A 16,913-nucleotide genomic window follows, 5' to 3' on the forward strand; every position below is an offset into this window, starting at 1 on the left:
ATGTTGAATGCAAGAGACCTAAGTTGTCTGCTATTCAGACAACATGAACTCATAACAGAATAGGCAAATATACTGTTCTTGAAAGTGAGATATTTAAGTACAAACACTTTAAAAATTATATTGTATTAAAACAACTAAAGTAAGGTTCTTCCCCACTGAATTAGTAGTTTTTAGGATCACAGTGGAAGATCCCAACCTTAAAGAAGACTCTAAATTAGAGTGTTTTTCCTGCTTCCAAGTAAAGATGTGAGATATATAAACCATAGCCTTATCTTATTCACATAAGTAAGGATATGTAACGCAAACCATTTCAAGGGGCACTTCTTGCCATGTTTTTGGTTAGACTGCAGCATGCTGGCTTATTACAACTTAAAGCAGTACTGGTAGTACAGAAACTGTTTTTATAAACTGTAACCAAAATGGAGCATCATGCATGTGCCAAACAAATCAGACAATCTGAAGCAATTCTTCCTTGTAAAGTTGGGTACAGAGTTACAAAGCCCCACCTTCATGAAAGCTGGATGGGAACAGAGATCAGTCAGCTTACCAAGCTTCAGGGAGACAACAGCTCTGAATTTTGTGAGATGGCGATAAGAACTGAGACCCTCATGGGACAGTGGGGTACAGAGAAGCTCTTTTCTTCAAACATGCTGTCTCCTTGATTTAGGTCATTATAACAACACTTAAATTCTTCTCCTGAAGATATATCATCCAGTCCCATGGAAATTGGACTAGGAACATTTTTGGTGAAGTTTTACACCTTTGAGTGCATACAGCCTTTTAACAATAGCAGCTGTGAAGTCCAAAGTTTACTTAACTTGTTCTATAGGTACCCCCTCTATATGTTAGAATACTATTGGCCTACAAACATTTTAATCAGGACAGTTGCTTGTCAGGAAACACAAGGGGTACATTAAATTGTAATATTTATTTTTTTAAAAAAAGTGTTAAACCCATTGACTGGCAATACAATAATTTTTCATTTGCCTTCTATTGCTTGAGATTTCATGTGTTAAGTTTTAAACAGACTGGAATGTTGGTCCTGGCCTGAGCTATATTACAGTCTAGTTTCCATTTGAGCCCTATATAAAGGGGCTAGTGATTGGACAGCCTGATATACTTTCAGTTTTCTCATACTATACATGAGTAGTGCACAGGTCTGGTATAAGCTTTGTTTCCTAGAATAAAAATTTGCCAAAAATGCTTTCTGCAAGTCAGTCTTGTGCATTACCAAAAAGTTTAGGTTAATTAAATCCTACTTGGAGCTGGTAGTCTTACCAGAAGTTTAATCTAAAAAATGACTAAACATTCTCATGCAGAAGAGCAAACATGACTCGAGAGGCAGGCAAAATGAAGAGGCAAACTTGTAGACGACTGAAATCTAACAGATGTAAAGACTGTACAAATAAGAAAAAACCTAATACAACCTAAGGATCAATGGTCTTCCTTTGAGTACTCTTTGTTTAGTATGAGGTGGCTTGACAAATTTAGACCAATAGTCTCTCAATGGCTTGTTGGACAGATTGAATTTGAGGCTTCAGCTGTGAACCTTCTTTGATGGTAATGGAACAGGCAATTACAGGGCGAGAAACGCCGCACGCTCGTCCTAGGGCCTGCTTGGAACGCACAAATACATAGGGCACATTTTTGTCCTCACATAGCAGGGGAAGATGCAGGATGATCTCAAGGGGCTCCGCATCTGCAGCCATCACAATGAATTCAGCAATTCCTCTGTTCAAAGTTTTAGTGGCTGTGGAGAAGGAAGTCAGTATATTAACTACAGTTTCACTTCAAACCTCAAGAATACATTCACTCAAGTCAAGCTAACTGCTACATTCAACCGTATAAAGTTAGTAGATCACCTGGAAAAGGCTTCATGCTCCAACTTGGACTATTATAGTCATGTAGTTGTTTAGACCCTGACCCATATTAGGCAAGATGGAAAAGAATAATCTGTAACTACAGTATTACACATGGGGCCTGCCTAACAAAACAGCAATTGATTAATGTAGTGATAGTGGGATAGGCTACAGAAGCAAAATACTAATCTAGAGTGTTGAGTCTCCACCAAAAAGGTGAACTATAAAATAGCGTTAATAAAACAGCCACAGCCATTCTTCCAACAATAGCTTTCTGCTCTTAAACATCACTGAAGACAATTGGGGAGGATTTTACGATTTGGTAACTTGCCCAAAGCTAATCATGTTTTACAAAGTATGGCCACATACAAACAGGTACTATTGATTGCAGAATTCTCTCAAGCTAGCATGGAGACTGGGATATGGGAAGATCCCAAATTGTAACGTTCTCTTTCTATATTTTTAAAGCAACTGATTCTAATCCAAACTCCAAACATTATATATTTGGAACGCAACCTTAAAGAAATAAAATGGCAGATGAGAGATAAGATACCTCCCCTGGCCCTGTGATCAACGTACCTGGAAAAACAGCAGCAGCAACTTCTACTGCTAAGACTGAGATAACAGCCAAAAAGGCAGGGGTGTTTAAGAATACATTATATAAAGTTGTAGTAATTTTATCCCTAAGAGAATGAAAAGACACAAATATCCTACATTAACGGTAAACCGCTGCACAATTTCAAACAGCTCTCACCTTCATTGGCTCCTTTGCGTAACTGTTTGTAGTTGCAGGACTGTTGTACAAGATCCAGCAGTGTCTTAGTGAGCTGAGCATCAGCTAGTGGATAAGCTTTAGGATTTACTTCTGCCTCAGTCTATAGGAAAAAACGAGAATTAAAGCACATGAAACAAAAGATACCATTTTCAAATATTTACAATCCTTAAAACTACAGGATTCTACTAAAATCACTTAAGGGCAGAACTACACATCGCAGGCACTTTATAGCCATCAAAGCTAAAGAATGGAAGAGTAGTGGACTTCTTAACCTTTCTTTTTAATGTGAAAAATCACCCCCCAGCTGCTTTTACTGCCAATGACAGAAACATATTGGTTTTCCCATTCCATTATGCTGTCTTTTGACTTCAAATGCAGTCTAGAAGAAATAACAAAAGCATCCTTTAAAAGGACCAAGAACTACACACACGCAGCTCTGGCCTTCACACATGCAGTTATTCCTTCAACCATTTTCTAGTGACAGCCATTCCATATAATGAACAAAATATCTCCTCTATCGTGCCATTGTTAATTTACCAGTTCCACACCACAGTGGGACTACTGGAGGAATAAAAACCTAGAATAAAACTCAGAAAAGGAAGGAGGGAGGATTCCTGTTACATTTCCTCCATTCCTGGGGGGGGGGGTAGTTTTTTTCTGAGCAAGATTTAAGTCTAGCAGCACTTTTTTTCTGGCTCCCATCCCCCAAGCATTTCTACCACTAAAGACTATATCCATAGGACTAAGCATTTTCTACCATCAACGCTAGGAACCCTGATGGTAGGAGCACATGGGTTAGCACTTAAATCCACTGTGGGCCAAAAAGAAAATCGCAAAGCATGGTTAGTTTCTTCAGCCAGCATTACAGAATAAAAATCCATCATCAACAAAAACAAAACGTGGACTCTGTGGACCATGGCAATGTCCGTGCTTCATGAGAGTTGTAGCAAAGTGTTTAAGTGGTTACATTGTGAATCAGTAAAGAGTCCAGTAGCACCTTTAAGACTAATCAACTTCATTGTAGCATAAGCTTTCGAGAACCACAGTTCTCTTTGTCAGATGCATCTGACAAAGAGAACTGTGGTTCTCAAAAGCTTATGCTACAATAAAGTCGGTTAGTCTTAAAGGTGCTATTGGACTCTTTACTATGTTGTGAATCAGCACTCTGCGGTTCGTATCCTGCTACTGCCACGAGCTCAGCAGATAGCCTTAGGTAATCCACTCCCAGTTATATAGTGGGGATAACAACATTGACTTTGCTCACAAGTCTGAGTGGAGCACTAATCTGTCTAGAAGAGCGGTATATAAGCGGTTATTATTACTAAGCACCTGCCTAAGAAGGCGAGGAACCGGAGGGGCAACCCCTGCAGATTTCCTTGACTTACGATGTCCCCTCCTCCCCAAGCAGGCAAAATCCGCTCTGTATTTATCCTCATTGACACTTAAGACGCCAACCCCGATTGAAAGTTCCTCCAATGCCTCTTCACCACGTGCTCTTCAGAAACCCCATTCACAACCCCGAGAGTGAAGCGCCCCTCACCATTGCTGCAGAGCGGGACCCGCGCTCAACCACCACTGTTCTCTTCACCGTCCTCTCCTCTCGGCCCGATAACGACGGAGAAAGAGCCCTGAACCGCTAACAAACCTAAGAAAAAGAAAATGCGCTCTAGCCGGAAGTGAGATTGAACGAACCTAGGAAATGATCGCAAGGGGTCATTCAGTGTCAAGGGAGAAAGAGCAGACCCTGCCAACATCCGTTATTGCGGCCCCTGCTGGCTGCACAAGGAAAGGTATTTTAGGGACCACCAGAGGCTTTAATTGCAATCCCGAGTGCAGGGCACATTGAATAGAATGGGGCTTACTTCTAGGTCGATCTACTTAGAGTGGCTCCCTACACGGACGTAGAGAAATATCAGTGCAAAAGATGCAATGCAAAAGATCCAATCTGTGACTTTTTCATTCGCCTCTCTTCCTCCTTCGCCCAGAGATCCCTATGCCATTAACAGTAGCGAAACGGGCAGAATTGGTGTCGCTTTCCTCAGCATTACATTTGCTTCATTTGTCGCATTTCTGCTTGCTTCCCATCAGTGAAAAAACACAATCCTTTCCGAAAATGGAGTAGTATGTGCATGTAAATGTTCCCTTGAGGCTAAAAAATAAAGAAAATCCTATGGACAGTTATAACATCCTCCTATGAATATTTTACTCTTCAAAAATCCCATTGTAGTCAACGGGGATGACTTCGAAATGACACTGGAACTCTAAAAAAAAAAAAAAGCATGATCCGGGTCCAGTAGCATTTTAAAGACCCACTAGATTTCCAGGGAATGAACTTTCGAAGGTCAAACCCCTCTTCGTACAGATCAACACTGTTACCCACCAGAAAACTCTAAATAGAGTCACACACCCTTCTAAATTCACTGACTTCAATGGATTTAGAAGGGTGCAACTGTTTAAGAGGGGACCGAGCGTTCGTAGGATTTTTTTTCTTTAAAGAGCAGGTCTCACCAAACGCAACACTGCTGAATTATAGCTGCCAACTCCAGGCTGGGAAATTCATGGAGATTTTGGGGGTGGAACCTGAGGAAGGTGGGTTTGGGGAGGGGCCTAAGCCGGGTATGACGCCATAGAGTTTAACCTTCTAAACCCGCCATTTTCTCCAGGGGAGTTTGTTTATTTATGTCATTTATAGTCCGCCTTTCTCACTGAGACTCAAGGAGAATTACACAGTATGAGATTAATACAATCAGTATCAAGTATGTTTCCATACAGTATCAAGGATATTTCCATAAACAATGCCATAGAGTAAATAGATACAAGTTTGAAAAGACATAGCATTAGCAAGAATACAATACAGAGTAGAAGAAATACTGAAACAGAACATAATCAATTCTAGGACTAACATTAGACAACATAGAACACAGGTAGTACGTAGGAGTAAATATTTAAAGATTTCTGCTATCTAGAGATAATTTGTAATTCCGGGAGACCGCCAGGCCCCACCTGGAGGTTGGCAACTCTAATACTATGCTTACGACTGCTTGTCTTTTTGGAACCTATGAACAAGCCTAATCAACAGGCGCGCGCACCCACTCTCTCTCTCTCACTCACACTCACACTCACTCTCACACACACACACACACACCTCTTTTCGGAATTCCGCTCATCCATAGGCGGCTTCCAGAGCGCCTGCGCAAATTTTCCCGCCGGTTATCCTTTGTCGCCTCACTCTGGGCTGCGAATGGATGGCTAAGGAGTTGGGGGAGGGGAGCGAGTTAATGGAGGCGGCTGTGGCGGAGCTTCTGGTTTGTCCGAAGCTTCACGCTCTGCATGACTCTCGCTGGCTTCTGGAGTCCCTGCCGTCGCCGCTTTGCTTGGCTTGCGCCGCTGAGACGCTGCAAGGGGATGGCGCCTCGGTGCGTGCACCTGGCGCTCGCGTTGAGCCCATCAGAGGCATCGTGTCTGTGGCGCCCGGTCCCCGCTTGCTCTCTTCAGCTCTCTGCCTCTCCTCCTTCTCCCTAAACCAAGGTTGTAGGGACCTTAAGGACGTTTCCCTGGGAGTAAGCCCTAGTGGATAAAATGAGTTTTACTGCTGAGTAAAAGTAACTCGCAGTTAGCTGTGCGGCTGGTGGTGTTACCTCAGGGACGCGTTATCAAATTTCCTCTTATTTATTAAGTTGGGTGGTAAACCCTGGGCTGGGACTTGTTGGAGCAAAAATAGCGTTGCCAGCTCCAAGTTGGGAAATTTCTGGCGATTTGGGGGAGGGGCCTAGAGAGCTCAGCAGGTTATAATGACTTAGACTCCACCCTTCAAAGCAACCATTTTTCTCCAGGGAAACTGATCTCTCTGGCCTGGAGATTAATTGGAATTCCAGGAGACTTCCAGCCACCACCTGGAAGTTGGCAAACCCAGAATATGTTTTCAGTATGCATTATAAAGTATTCATTAAGGCTGCCCATGGCATTTACAGATAAGCATATACAGATTGTGTTTTCTTCCATGATTGACACATCTGACATGAAAGGAATTTTTTTTAAAAAAATAGTTTCAGGTAGGTAGCTATGACTTGTTAGTCTGCTGAAGGAAGCTTTGACTTTCAAAGCTCATACCCTGGAAATCTAGTTTCTTTATAAGAATCTTGAATCCCACCATTTCTCTTTAGATAAATTAAGCACTGTGCAATTCTGTTCAGACTAGGATCAGTTATTCTGTACACTAGTGAGCTCTCCAAAGAAAGGAGATAGGCTGGAAGTTGGAGGGTGTGGGCTGAAATCTCTTTCACATGCAAAACTAACCATGTTCACATGGTACAAACAATACAACCATGGAACATTTTGTAATAAGGTGTCTTATGTGGGGGAGGGGGGGAGCTTGGGGAAGGCGTCAGCACAGGTCAGCCAAAACCTAAACACAGTCTAATATGTTTAAAATTATTTAGCTATATTAAATATGACTACAATTTTAAATTGTTAAAATGTCATCATAAATGCTTAGAACTTGCTAGTTATTATAGTGCATTTTCACTATACATTGGAAGGGAGGAGCAGACTTGTTTCAGCTAGGTAAAGAATACTACCTGCATGGTTGTCTCCATAAGTTAAAGGGCTAGCTCCTTTTTGAAAAATAAACACTGAAAATTCAGGGAAAAGATCTGAAATATCCTTGAGGGTATTTCTCCCTGGTTACTGCCCTGAATATTTTATTTAAAAGTCAACATTTTTTGTTATGTATGAAAACACAACAGAAAAGAGAGACTGTCTAGATACTATGAGATCATTGTGCATGTAGTTTGAGCTGTTTTTTATAGCTGTGGTCCTCTGTATCCTATTATTTTTGGGCAGCATCTAACCTGTTGTTTTCCTTGAGTTTTGTCTACATTTGTCAGTACAACTATGTTGAATGGCAGGTAGGGATAGTTTGGTGGTAGATGCCACAATGAACGATGAATGAGTCACTGCTCATCATGGTTCTCTTTTTTACTTACATTCAGCACAAATAATAGTTCAGGATCCACCAAAATAAACACTTTGACAGTATTACAAAACACTCTATTGTTGGATTTACTTGCATTAGGGAATTAAAAATTAAGTCATTGATGGTAAAGATGGGTGTTCTCTTCCACTGGCAATACTAGAGATGAGGAAAAGCTAGCTAGAGAGAAAAATACAGAAAAAGAGAAGAAATAGCATTCTGCTTATACTGCCGTGCAGGGATTATCATCTTATGTTCATTGATGATTCAACCTGGTCTTTACTGAGTGGTCACTGCATTTTTGGGCTCTGACATTTATTTTTAAAATGTGTATATTGCAGATCTCAGAAGGAAACCAATGGTGCCTTGAAACAACTACAGATACTGGTTTGCAGTTTACAGATACTGGATTTAAGTATCACTATACTTATTTTTCAAAATAACTGATGTAATTTTTTTATTTTTAGCTAGTACGCAAAAATCATGTGCTCTCCTGCCTCCGTGATGTTCTGACTCAGCATGCAGCACTAGTCATCCCATTGCTTACTCAAGATGGAAGAGTGTGTGTCCATTTCATAGCAACTTTGTTTGGTAAGACAAACTCATATTCACTTGGCTAATATCACGGGCTCAGGACTCTATTTTTCAACTATTCATTTTTTTTATATGGAAGTTGGAATTCTACACAAATAGGTCCTTCTCCCTTTTTGATGTCTGATTTGCCTTACTTACTGTAGAGGTCCTATTCGTTTCTGAGTCTATGGGCACTTTTGGAATTTTGAGAGGGGGTGGTAAGTGCCACCCCAAATGGCCATCCCGAAGAGGTGGAGCCAGACCTAAAAGAGCCACTGTAGGAGGCAGAACCAAATGCAATACTCTCCTTCCTTGCTTTTTGCATATGAATTGCAGAAGGGGAGTAAAAAGAAATGAAAGAAAGCTTGAGAGGAAGGACGAAAGAGACTGGGGAATACAGAGAAACAAAGGAAATCTAGTGGGGGTGGAGGGAGAATAAAGAAAGAGATTGGGGAATTTTTTAAAAAAAGGAAAGCCTGAAAGAGAAATGGGAACTACACACTGACTAAGGAAAGCTTAGGTGCTTACCAGTACTGCTAATTTAGGGTAGCCAAGCCAGTGGGAGACCTGGGTTGCAGTGATATCGGGTAGCCATTGACAATGGCATGATGTCACTTCTGGGGAAAATCCTCTCTAGGGATCACTAGAAACTCTTTGATTCCTAGAGAAGTGTAATGTCATTTCCAGGTTTTTCCTGGAAATGATGGTACACCATTGGTCCTGTAACCATTTGATTTTTTTTCTCCTGTTGCTATTCCAAGTGGTAGTGGAAAATGAGAGGAAAGGGATTCCCCATCCTCACCATGTGACTGGCAGCCTCCTTCAGTGGTTGTAGTTGCTACTGCAACCATGGAAAACACTCTTATTTGAATGAGGGCAGCCAGTAACAAGCACTACCTTACAATTATTATTATTGTTATTAATTACATTTATAGTCCGCCCTCCCCATGGACAATGGCCCAGCCCAGTTTTGGAAAAGCTTGGTGGACACCAGAAGTACTGGCAGGTGCCATGGTGCCTCATGTTTTTGTGAAATAGTAGCGTAGGTCCTAAGACCATAAGCTGTTAGTCAAGAATTCGGAGTCTGATGGTGCGGCCATATGCACTCATCTGGGAGAAAGTACCATTGAATGTCGTGGGACTTCTGCATGGACATGCATAAGATTACTCTGCAAATCTCACCAGCTTTTGCATTTGTTACTCATAGGTAGCAAATCATCCACATGTCTTCCCTTGAGTATTTGCTTCTGTTGTGGGGATACTGTATTTTCTAAGTATTCCAAATATTCCGTTTTGTACCTGGTTCAATATAATGCTTCCCACAGAGACTACATATTGCATATGCTTTGTGGAGTATGGCTAAGTGCATAGTTATGACATAATGCAGGTTATATCTATACCTAATTAACCTAATGTTACAGTTTGAGCAACATTATAAAGTATTTCAGGATGCTGTATATGCTATAACTCTAGGTGAGTTGGATACAGGTGGCATTTTGCCTCCTGTAATGATTTGGCCTGCTTATCAGTAATGTAAATTCATACCACAGAAAACTGGGTTACCAAAAAAAGAAAAGAAATAAGGTGATGCTGGAAGTTCCCTAACTATTTTAAAATCTTCTAGGACTCAATATTGATTGCAGACACATGATAGTTACTTATGTGTAAGTTTGTCTTGTAGGGATCTTGAAAAGTACGGAAGACAATTGTATACTGGATTTATCTATTGAAGGTGAGAAGGAAATGTTGAGCCTGAAGGAGTTTTTGGAAAGAAAAGCAATTATTTTACTTCTAATTACTTTTGCTTTGAAGCATGTACAAAGTGTTATGTACCAAAAATATGTACAAAGCTTCCAATGTGAATTTTCCTAATTAAGAGTGACTGTTTCTAAGCTGACAACCACTTCTAAAGAAGACTTTATTCATGATCCTAATTCATGGTCTGCTGAAGTTGTGAATCTTTATTTCTGTTGTCAACTTTAGTTATCATTATTTCTAGACAAGATATTTTTTGCAGCCCCCAAATTAGGCATAATTGTATCTTTTTAAGATTGGAAAGTTTATCTCAGTGATGGACTCATTTCATGGCCTTGAGCAACTCAGTGCAATTTGATCACCCACTTAAAAACTGAAATATCAGTGTGACTTATTTTCCAGAGCTAAAGATTGATGAAGCTATAGGACATGCTACCCTCTTGCTGTTAAATAAGCCTCTCCCTGAAGGTGACGATGCAGGCTTTTTCCTTGAGGGTATGCTTTACCTTGCGGTCATGGCTTTGAGATTGAGCAGGGATTAGTTTTAAAGGCTATTTTAGCTGTTCAGGTCACTTTTTGGAACTGCACAGGTATTATTGGAAGAGTTCTGTTATAAAACCTCAGTACTGAAGGGTTGTGTAGACTTTCTGGAAAGGGTCTGTCATAAAACCACATTTTAAATTTTATTTAGTATCTCTTGACTTGGGCTGGCATTCATTGTTGATCTAGCAATGCACTCTTTCCATGTTTTGAAATATTCAAACATAACCATAGAGATAAATTCAAGTTAAAATGTGAAGATCTTCACATTCTTAAGTAAATTATGAACTGGAAAGTATGATGTTCATAATGAATGACTAATGTGATTCCCACAAAGGGACAGGCTTGTGTGGTTTCCCTGTTGGTGCTGCTGTTAGCAGTCAGACCTTTCCTGTTGAAGGGCAGTTTAATAATAATAATAACATTTGATTTATATACCACCCTTCAGGACAACTTAATGCCCACTTAGAGCAGTTTACAAAGTATGACATTATTATCCCCACAACAAAACACCCTGTGAGGTGGGTGGGGCTGAGAGAATTACAGAGAACTGTGACTAGCCCAAGGTCACCCAGTTGGCTTCAAGTGGAGGAGTGGGGAATCAAACCCAGCTCTCCAGATTAGAGTCCCGCGCTCTTAACCACTACACCAAACTGGCTCTCAGTTATGAAATCATAAACCCCCTCATATAGCATAAATGCAAGACATTGCCTGGCCTGAAATAAAACAGGCTCTTGTAAGCCAGGCAAGAGCCTGTAAAAATATTTTAGAAGGGGAGTCAGAGCAGCTGACTGACTAAAGACCCCCTCCATGCTCCGGAGAGAGGCATAACTTAGGACAACGAGGCTCCCAGGAAGCTCCTGACTAATCTCATCCATGCCTACTTCACTCACCTGTTTACCCTGATTAAGCACCACCTAATGCCATTCAGCAAACCTGGTAGCTTTTCCCATCCAGTACTCAAAGGGTAGGCAATGGCAAAGTACCTCTGTTAGACTCTTGCCATGAAAACCCCACCAGGGGTTGCCATAAGTCAGCTCTGGCTTGAGGGATCTCTCCACTCCACCCAAAGGGTCATCAAACACCATTTACACTGTTAGTCCACCTCAGGAAGACCCATTAAGCCTCTCTCACCTTATTATCCACCTCCGGAAAACCCATTATTATTTTGGGGGCGAAGACGTCAGATTGCCCCAGGGAGTTTTTTGCCCGCTATCTGAACTCCATTGAGAGTGTGTGTTTCTGGATCCTTACATACATCCCCAAATCTGTTTGGGCCTCTTCTCTGTTAAATGCTGACTGTTTTGCTGCTACCAGTTTGGTGCAGTGGTTAAGAGCAGCAGGACTCTAAGCTGGAGAACAGAGTTTGATTCCCCACTTCTCCACTTGAAGCTAGCTGGGTGACCTTGGGTCAGTCACAGCTTTATGGAGTTCTCTCAGCCCCACCCACCTCACAGGATGATTGTCATGAGGATAATAGCACACTTTGTAAACCACTCTGAGTGGGTGTTAAGTTGTCCTGAAGGGTGGTATAGAAATTGAATGTTGTTATTACCTCCATGGACCTCTGCCCTCGAGACTGATAACTGTAGCATTCCCTGAACTGCGTTTCCCTTTTTCCTTCCTGATTTCCTCTTAGCTTTGTATGCGTACTATGTGTGATTTTTGTACGTTTTCCCTTTTTAATTCTCTTTTAATAAAAACTTTTCCAGTTGAACATCTGGCTGGTTCATTTTGAGAGTCTTTTTAAGGAAATAATCTTTGTAAACATAGGCGAAGAATCCCAGTTACTCCCTCTTACTTGTCTCGTTTAAGCTAATTCACCCATCTAATTAGGAGACTGCCTATTTGGGTAACATTGCAGCTGCTGATACAGTACAGCAGTGATAGGGTTTCACATGGCAGGTTTCCATACAGTTTCCCTGTCCTGATCCCTCAACTGCTTCCATCCCTCTACCCCCTAGGCCACAGAAGCTTTTTCAGTTTTTATTTTAAAAATCAATCAAATATCTTAACAGCAACATAATGTTAGAATGATGTGTGTAGCATGTTCTCTGGAAAAAAAACATATCTAGCCCCTTTAATTGCAAGGATATACCTTAATATAGTCAATTGCTGGTTTAAAAAGAACAAAAAACAACCCCTGTAGACGGGGGAATATGGCTGCCATGAGGACAAACCAGAGAAAATGGCTGTTGGGTGGGTGGGAAATTCTGAAATTACCTACCTACACAATAGTCATCCAGGCTTTACTGTGATCTTTTCCAAGACTTTGCAGTAATGTGAGTTTGAGTAAGACTAAAGGAGATTTGGGGAAACCCCTGGATGTACACAAATGCTGTGGGGGAATCAGAAAAAAAATCCGGCTTGCCATGTGCCCTGCTGGCACTCCAGCAGCCAGTAGTGGAATTAAAAAAAATTGCTGTCAATGACGGTGTGATGTCACCTCTGAGAAAACCCAGAAGTGACATGCCTTTCTAGAAATAGCCAGAAATTCCATGGTGAGTTATTGGCAATTCCTAGAGAGGTGTGACATCACTTCTGGGTTTTTCTGGAAGTGACATCATGTCGCTGGCAGCTTATGTCTCCTCTCCACTTGGTCACACTTTTTGCCAGGCTGGGCCTGGCAACCCTAGAAAGACCCCACTTCCCACCACTATTGAGCCCAGAGCAAATAACCGATGAGGAAATGGCCTAAGATGGTATAAAATTCAGATGACATACTCTACAGTCGGTGCTCACAGAGAAAGTCAGATAGCTATAGTCTCTGTCCTGTGTGCTGAAAAGCCTGTCCACCCACTTTTTCAAATACTTCCCAATTTTTTTTAACATTAAGTGAGAACTTTGTGGACTTGCTGGGGAGGTAAGAAGGTTGAAGCACCCTGCAGGTCTTGGCTAATAGGTACTGGAAATGAGCATCAGCATTGAGATTCCTGTAATATTCTTTATGCATCCTTTCATGGAAATGGCATTGGCCATTGAAGCTGATAAATTTCCATTCAAGTGGCAAACAAAATCTTGGTGGCATCTTACCAAGAACATTATTTGTGAAATTCTCATGAGCCATCTGCACATTTCTTAACAAAGCCAAGCAGTACACAGGAAAGAACAGATGGAACAGGGTCATCATTCGTTAAGTATGAGCCAAGAATAGTCTCAGTTGGTTTTGAGGAATTGAAACAGTTATTGTAAAAACACCTGAAGAGTTAGTTTATGGTTTATGGATTATGATGTTTTATATATCTGCACGAAACCATATAGAAGAGAGCCAATAGTAGGTTATGAATCATCCGATTATATCTAGGAGAAAAGCAATTTTGTTCTGATCAAAAGGCTGAAGGGTTATTCTGTGAGAAATGTTCTGATGGTAGAATTTATTGCTGTGCATGTGTCTTAACCAACGAGAGATTTTCTTCTTCCTTGCTTGGTTTCCTTTCCTTATATGACATAAATTCAACACGTTGCTCATCGTTATAAAGCTGATTTCTTTTAAATTGTATAAAATATGTTTATTATGCAGCCTTTGAATTACAGAGGAAGAATAGGGATGCTAGAGGGTAAGGATGCCATATCTGCTCCTCGCTTCTTCTCTCTGAATAATGTGTAATTTAAGCACTATAAGGGCTACAGAGGAAGGGGGGAATTGAATGTTTTATATAATGATGTTAGTGATAGTCACGGTAACATAAAAGCATATGGGGAAAATTGTTTGGGATTAAACTTTCTTCTTGTGTTCAGTTTTAGTAATGTTTTTAGTAAAGTTGAAGTTGGAGAGGTACCTGCATTATCTATTGAAGGAATGTCAGCAAGAGGTTAGTTTAAATTATTTCTCTGCTTTTTCAAAGTATTTAAAACTGAAAAATGAGGAAACAGAGCCACAAGAAGAGATATCTGTAACTGGTCGTCTTATTAAAGCTTTGGGTACTTTTGAAATTTTGAAGATGGGGAGTGGAAGCAAGAAGCTGTTTCTGAATGGGTGCTCCCTACAGACACAAAGGTGTTGGTGTCTCCTGCGTTCTGCTGAAGCATCTCCTACTCCAATGATGCAGAAAGCTAGAAGCTGGCTCTTTTCTTTGAGGAAGAGATGCTTTGTCAACAGTTTGTATACTCTGTAATGAGCGAAGAGGCAAGTTCTGACTTTGCCCATGCAGGAGTTTTAAGGAAAAGTGTATTATGCAGTATGTGGGGCTACTCTCTGCTACTTTATATGAAATGTACAGATTGGAAAGAAAGGAGATTTGTTTTTCCACCACAGGAGAAGAATCTCTGTCTTTTAAGATTTCTCTGTATACAAAGGGCAGAAAAACTATACCATGGAAGGTCTTCGAGGACTAAGGTTCCACAAATACAAAAATGGGGAGCAATCAGTATTTGTGTATGACTGTCTAGAATGGCTGAGGGCATGGTTTGAAACCTCAGAAGTCCAAGCATGTCGCCCACCATCTGGAAGGAATGATGCACACTTTTTTGCCTTGCAAAGATCCTGCCCACAACTACACTGATTTTCCTGCCATCAGTCCTCAAAGCCCTCTGTTGGCATTAGAGTTGCCAACATCCAGGTAGGGCCTGGAGCATTCCTAGAATTTCAGTTGATTCTGGACTGTAGAGTTCAATTCCCCTGGACAAAATGGCTGATTTGGAGGCTGGACTTTATGGCATACCCTGATGAAGTCCCTCCTCTCCCCAAACCCTGTGCTAAGCTTTACCCCCAAATCTCCATGAATTTCCCAACCTGGAGTTGGCAACCATAGTTGGTGTGATAGGAAAAATGCAGGGAAATGGGGCCCACGAAGAGCTGGCAGAAGTATGCAGAAAATTGCATGTACGGCAGTCATCAATGTATGCATGCTTTTGCATTCACAGCAGCAATGAAAGTAACAGAATTCTTGCTCTGTAGAAGCAGCAAAAGAGAAAAGCCTAGTTTGATTATCTTTTCACAAGGATAGGCTGCTGAATGGTGTATGACTAATTTATTAATGGATTGTTTTTTCAATTCTCTTTCCCACATAGTTATGCAAAGTAGCCATTACAAGAGGCAGCTTACCCATTTTAATTCTTCTGGGAAAACTGGCAGATATTATTCCAATTTTTGCTGATGAGTTGTTAAATGAACACAGTAAGTATTATAAAAAACACATAACTATACAGTGAAAGTACTAAAATGTCTTTTGAAGATGAAAGGGAGTTTGTTTCTCTTGCCATCCCACAAGGTACTTGTAGTTGATTTAGGGCTAATTCACATGTTATAAAGTCCACATGTTGGACACATGTTGGACATTTGGACTGACAACAGACTTGTGTCTGGAGTTCCGTGCTGGGAATTAAATTCCGAATGTGCACAGGGGCCCTAGTTGGATCAGGAATGTGGCATATGGGGAGAGGGTACTTCAGTTCCCCCATTGTTTTCTCATCCTGAAATGGAATCACTGTCCCACTGAAAAACTTGCATGTTTGTTACCTACATAAAAGTTTCCCCAGTGGGATAAGTAGTAGCCAGGATCACTTCATTTTCGAGAAGAAGGTGGTGGTAGGGGAGGCTGAAGCCCGCTCAGACCACACACTGAGGTTCCATTCTGAATTGGCTCCCTGCATGCTTGGGAATTAAGTTCTCAGGGAGGAAGTCTGGGTACATGTCGGTTCCAAAGTCCTTGGGGCAGCTAAGCACACATCATGTGGACTTTGTAATGTGAATCAGCTTCCAGTAACCTTATTTTTCATCTCATGAATCCCAGTATCCACAAGAGGTGTGCACTGACAAAATTTCTGTTTGAGTTTGGGATCTGGGGGTTCTGAACCAACTATTTACCGTTACTTGGGTTTTTTTCTGGCTGGGGTGTTGCAGGCTCGGATCTAATCCATTTGAGTTTTTTTCATTATCATGAGTTTTGGACCCATCCTTTGCAATGAGGTCTTCCAGTCTCTTTGGGGCGGTTAAAACCATCAAAATTGCACAGAACACAGTCTTCCCTCTAAACCATTAACCCACTGAGTTTGAGCACACACAGCTTGGTGAAGGTATCAAGGCGCAAGTTGGGTGGCTGTTCACGCACACGCTGGTTTTTGGGTGGGGTTGGGGAAACAATGCTTAACCAAAAACCATATCAACCATTCGTCCCCATTCTAGTCTAAACCATTGATCCACTGTGTTTTTCCTGAAGCATAATAACACACATACACAACAACGGACCCCGTAGGAGAGTGTTGGTGGCCGCATGCTACAATGGGAAACTGATCGGCAAAAGGGCAGCAGTAGTAGAGTGGCTCCAGACAGGAGAGTACTCTAGTCAGTGCAGTGCAGCAGCATGCTTCATGTTCACTTCTTTCTTTTTCTATAGTGCCAATAAATTATTACCTTTGCATTCTACTGCTGACTGTTGCTGCTGTGTTTCCTTGCGCTTTGTTGTTTCGTTCCCATGATGAGGGGTGAATCCAAACCCTT

At 41.2% G+C, this 16,913-nt stretch overlaps 2 protein-coding genes across 2 annotated transcripts in view; one reads left to right on the forward strand and one right to left on the reverse strand.

The window, feature by feature from the left end:
- Nucleotides 1–913: 913 nt before the first annotated feature.
- On the reverse strand, nucleotides 914–5,798 carry SNU13 (small nuclear ribonucleoprotein 13). The gene is made up of 4 exons (XM_054988248.1): nucleotides 5,780–5,798; nucleotides 4,175–4,279; nucleotides 2,614–2,734; nucleotides 914–1,750 (listed from the first exon to the last, which is right to left on the reverse strand). Exons 2-4 carry the CDS (start codon nucleotides 4,175–4,177, stop codon nucleotides 1,488–1,490), a joined length of 387 nt encoding a protein of 128 aa, XP_054844223.1. The 5' UTR covers nucleotides 4,178–4,279; nucleotides 5,780–5,798; the 3' UTR covers nucleotides 914–1,487.
- An 81-nt stretch (nucleotides 5,799–5,879) lies between these two features.
- Nucleotides 5,880–16,913, forward strand: part of MEI1 (meiotic double-stranded break formation protein 1) — a 57,528-nt gene continuing 46,494 nt past the window's right edge. The window contains exons 1-5 of the mRNA XM_054987743.1: nucleotides 5,880–6,050; nucleotides 8,074–8,197; nucleotides 9,861–9,911; nucleotides 14,213–14,286; nucleotides 15,485–15,590. Of these exons, the coding sequence (XP_054843718.1) occupies nucleotides 5,880–6,050; nucleotides 8,074–8,197; nucleotides 9,861–9,911; nucleotides 14,213–14,286; nucleotides 15,485–15,590 (526 nt within the window). The remainder of the gene's footprint in view (nucleotides 6,051–8,073; nucleotides 8,198–9,860; nucleotides 9,912–14,212; nucleotides 14,287–15,484; nucleotides 15,591–16,913) is intronic.

This window comes from Eublepharis macularius, chromosome 9 (assembly GCF_028583425.1).
Source record: "Eublepharis macularius isolate TG4126 chromosome 9, MPM_Emac_v1.0, whole genome shotgun sequence".
Classification (NCBI taxonomy): domain Eukaryota; kingdom Metazoa; phylum Chordata; class Lepidosauria; order Squamata; family Eublepharidae; genus Eublepharis; species Eublepharis macularius.

Coding starts and splice junctions, on each gene's coding strand:
- SNU13 (XM_054988248.1), bottom strand. Junction 1,751..2,613: donor ACGCAAAGGAGCCAATGAAG/GTGAGAGCTGTT, acceptor CCTTCTCCACAG/CCACTAAAACTTTGAACAGA.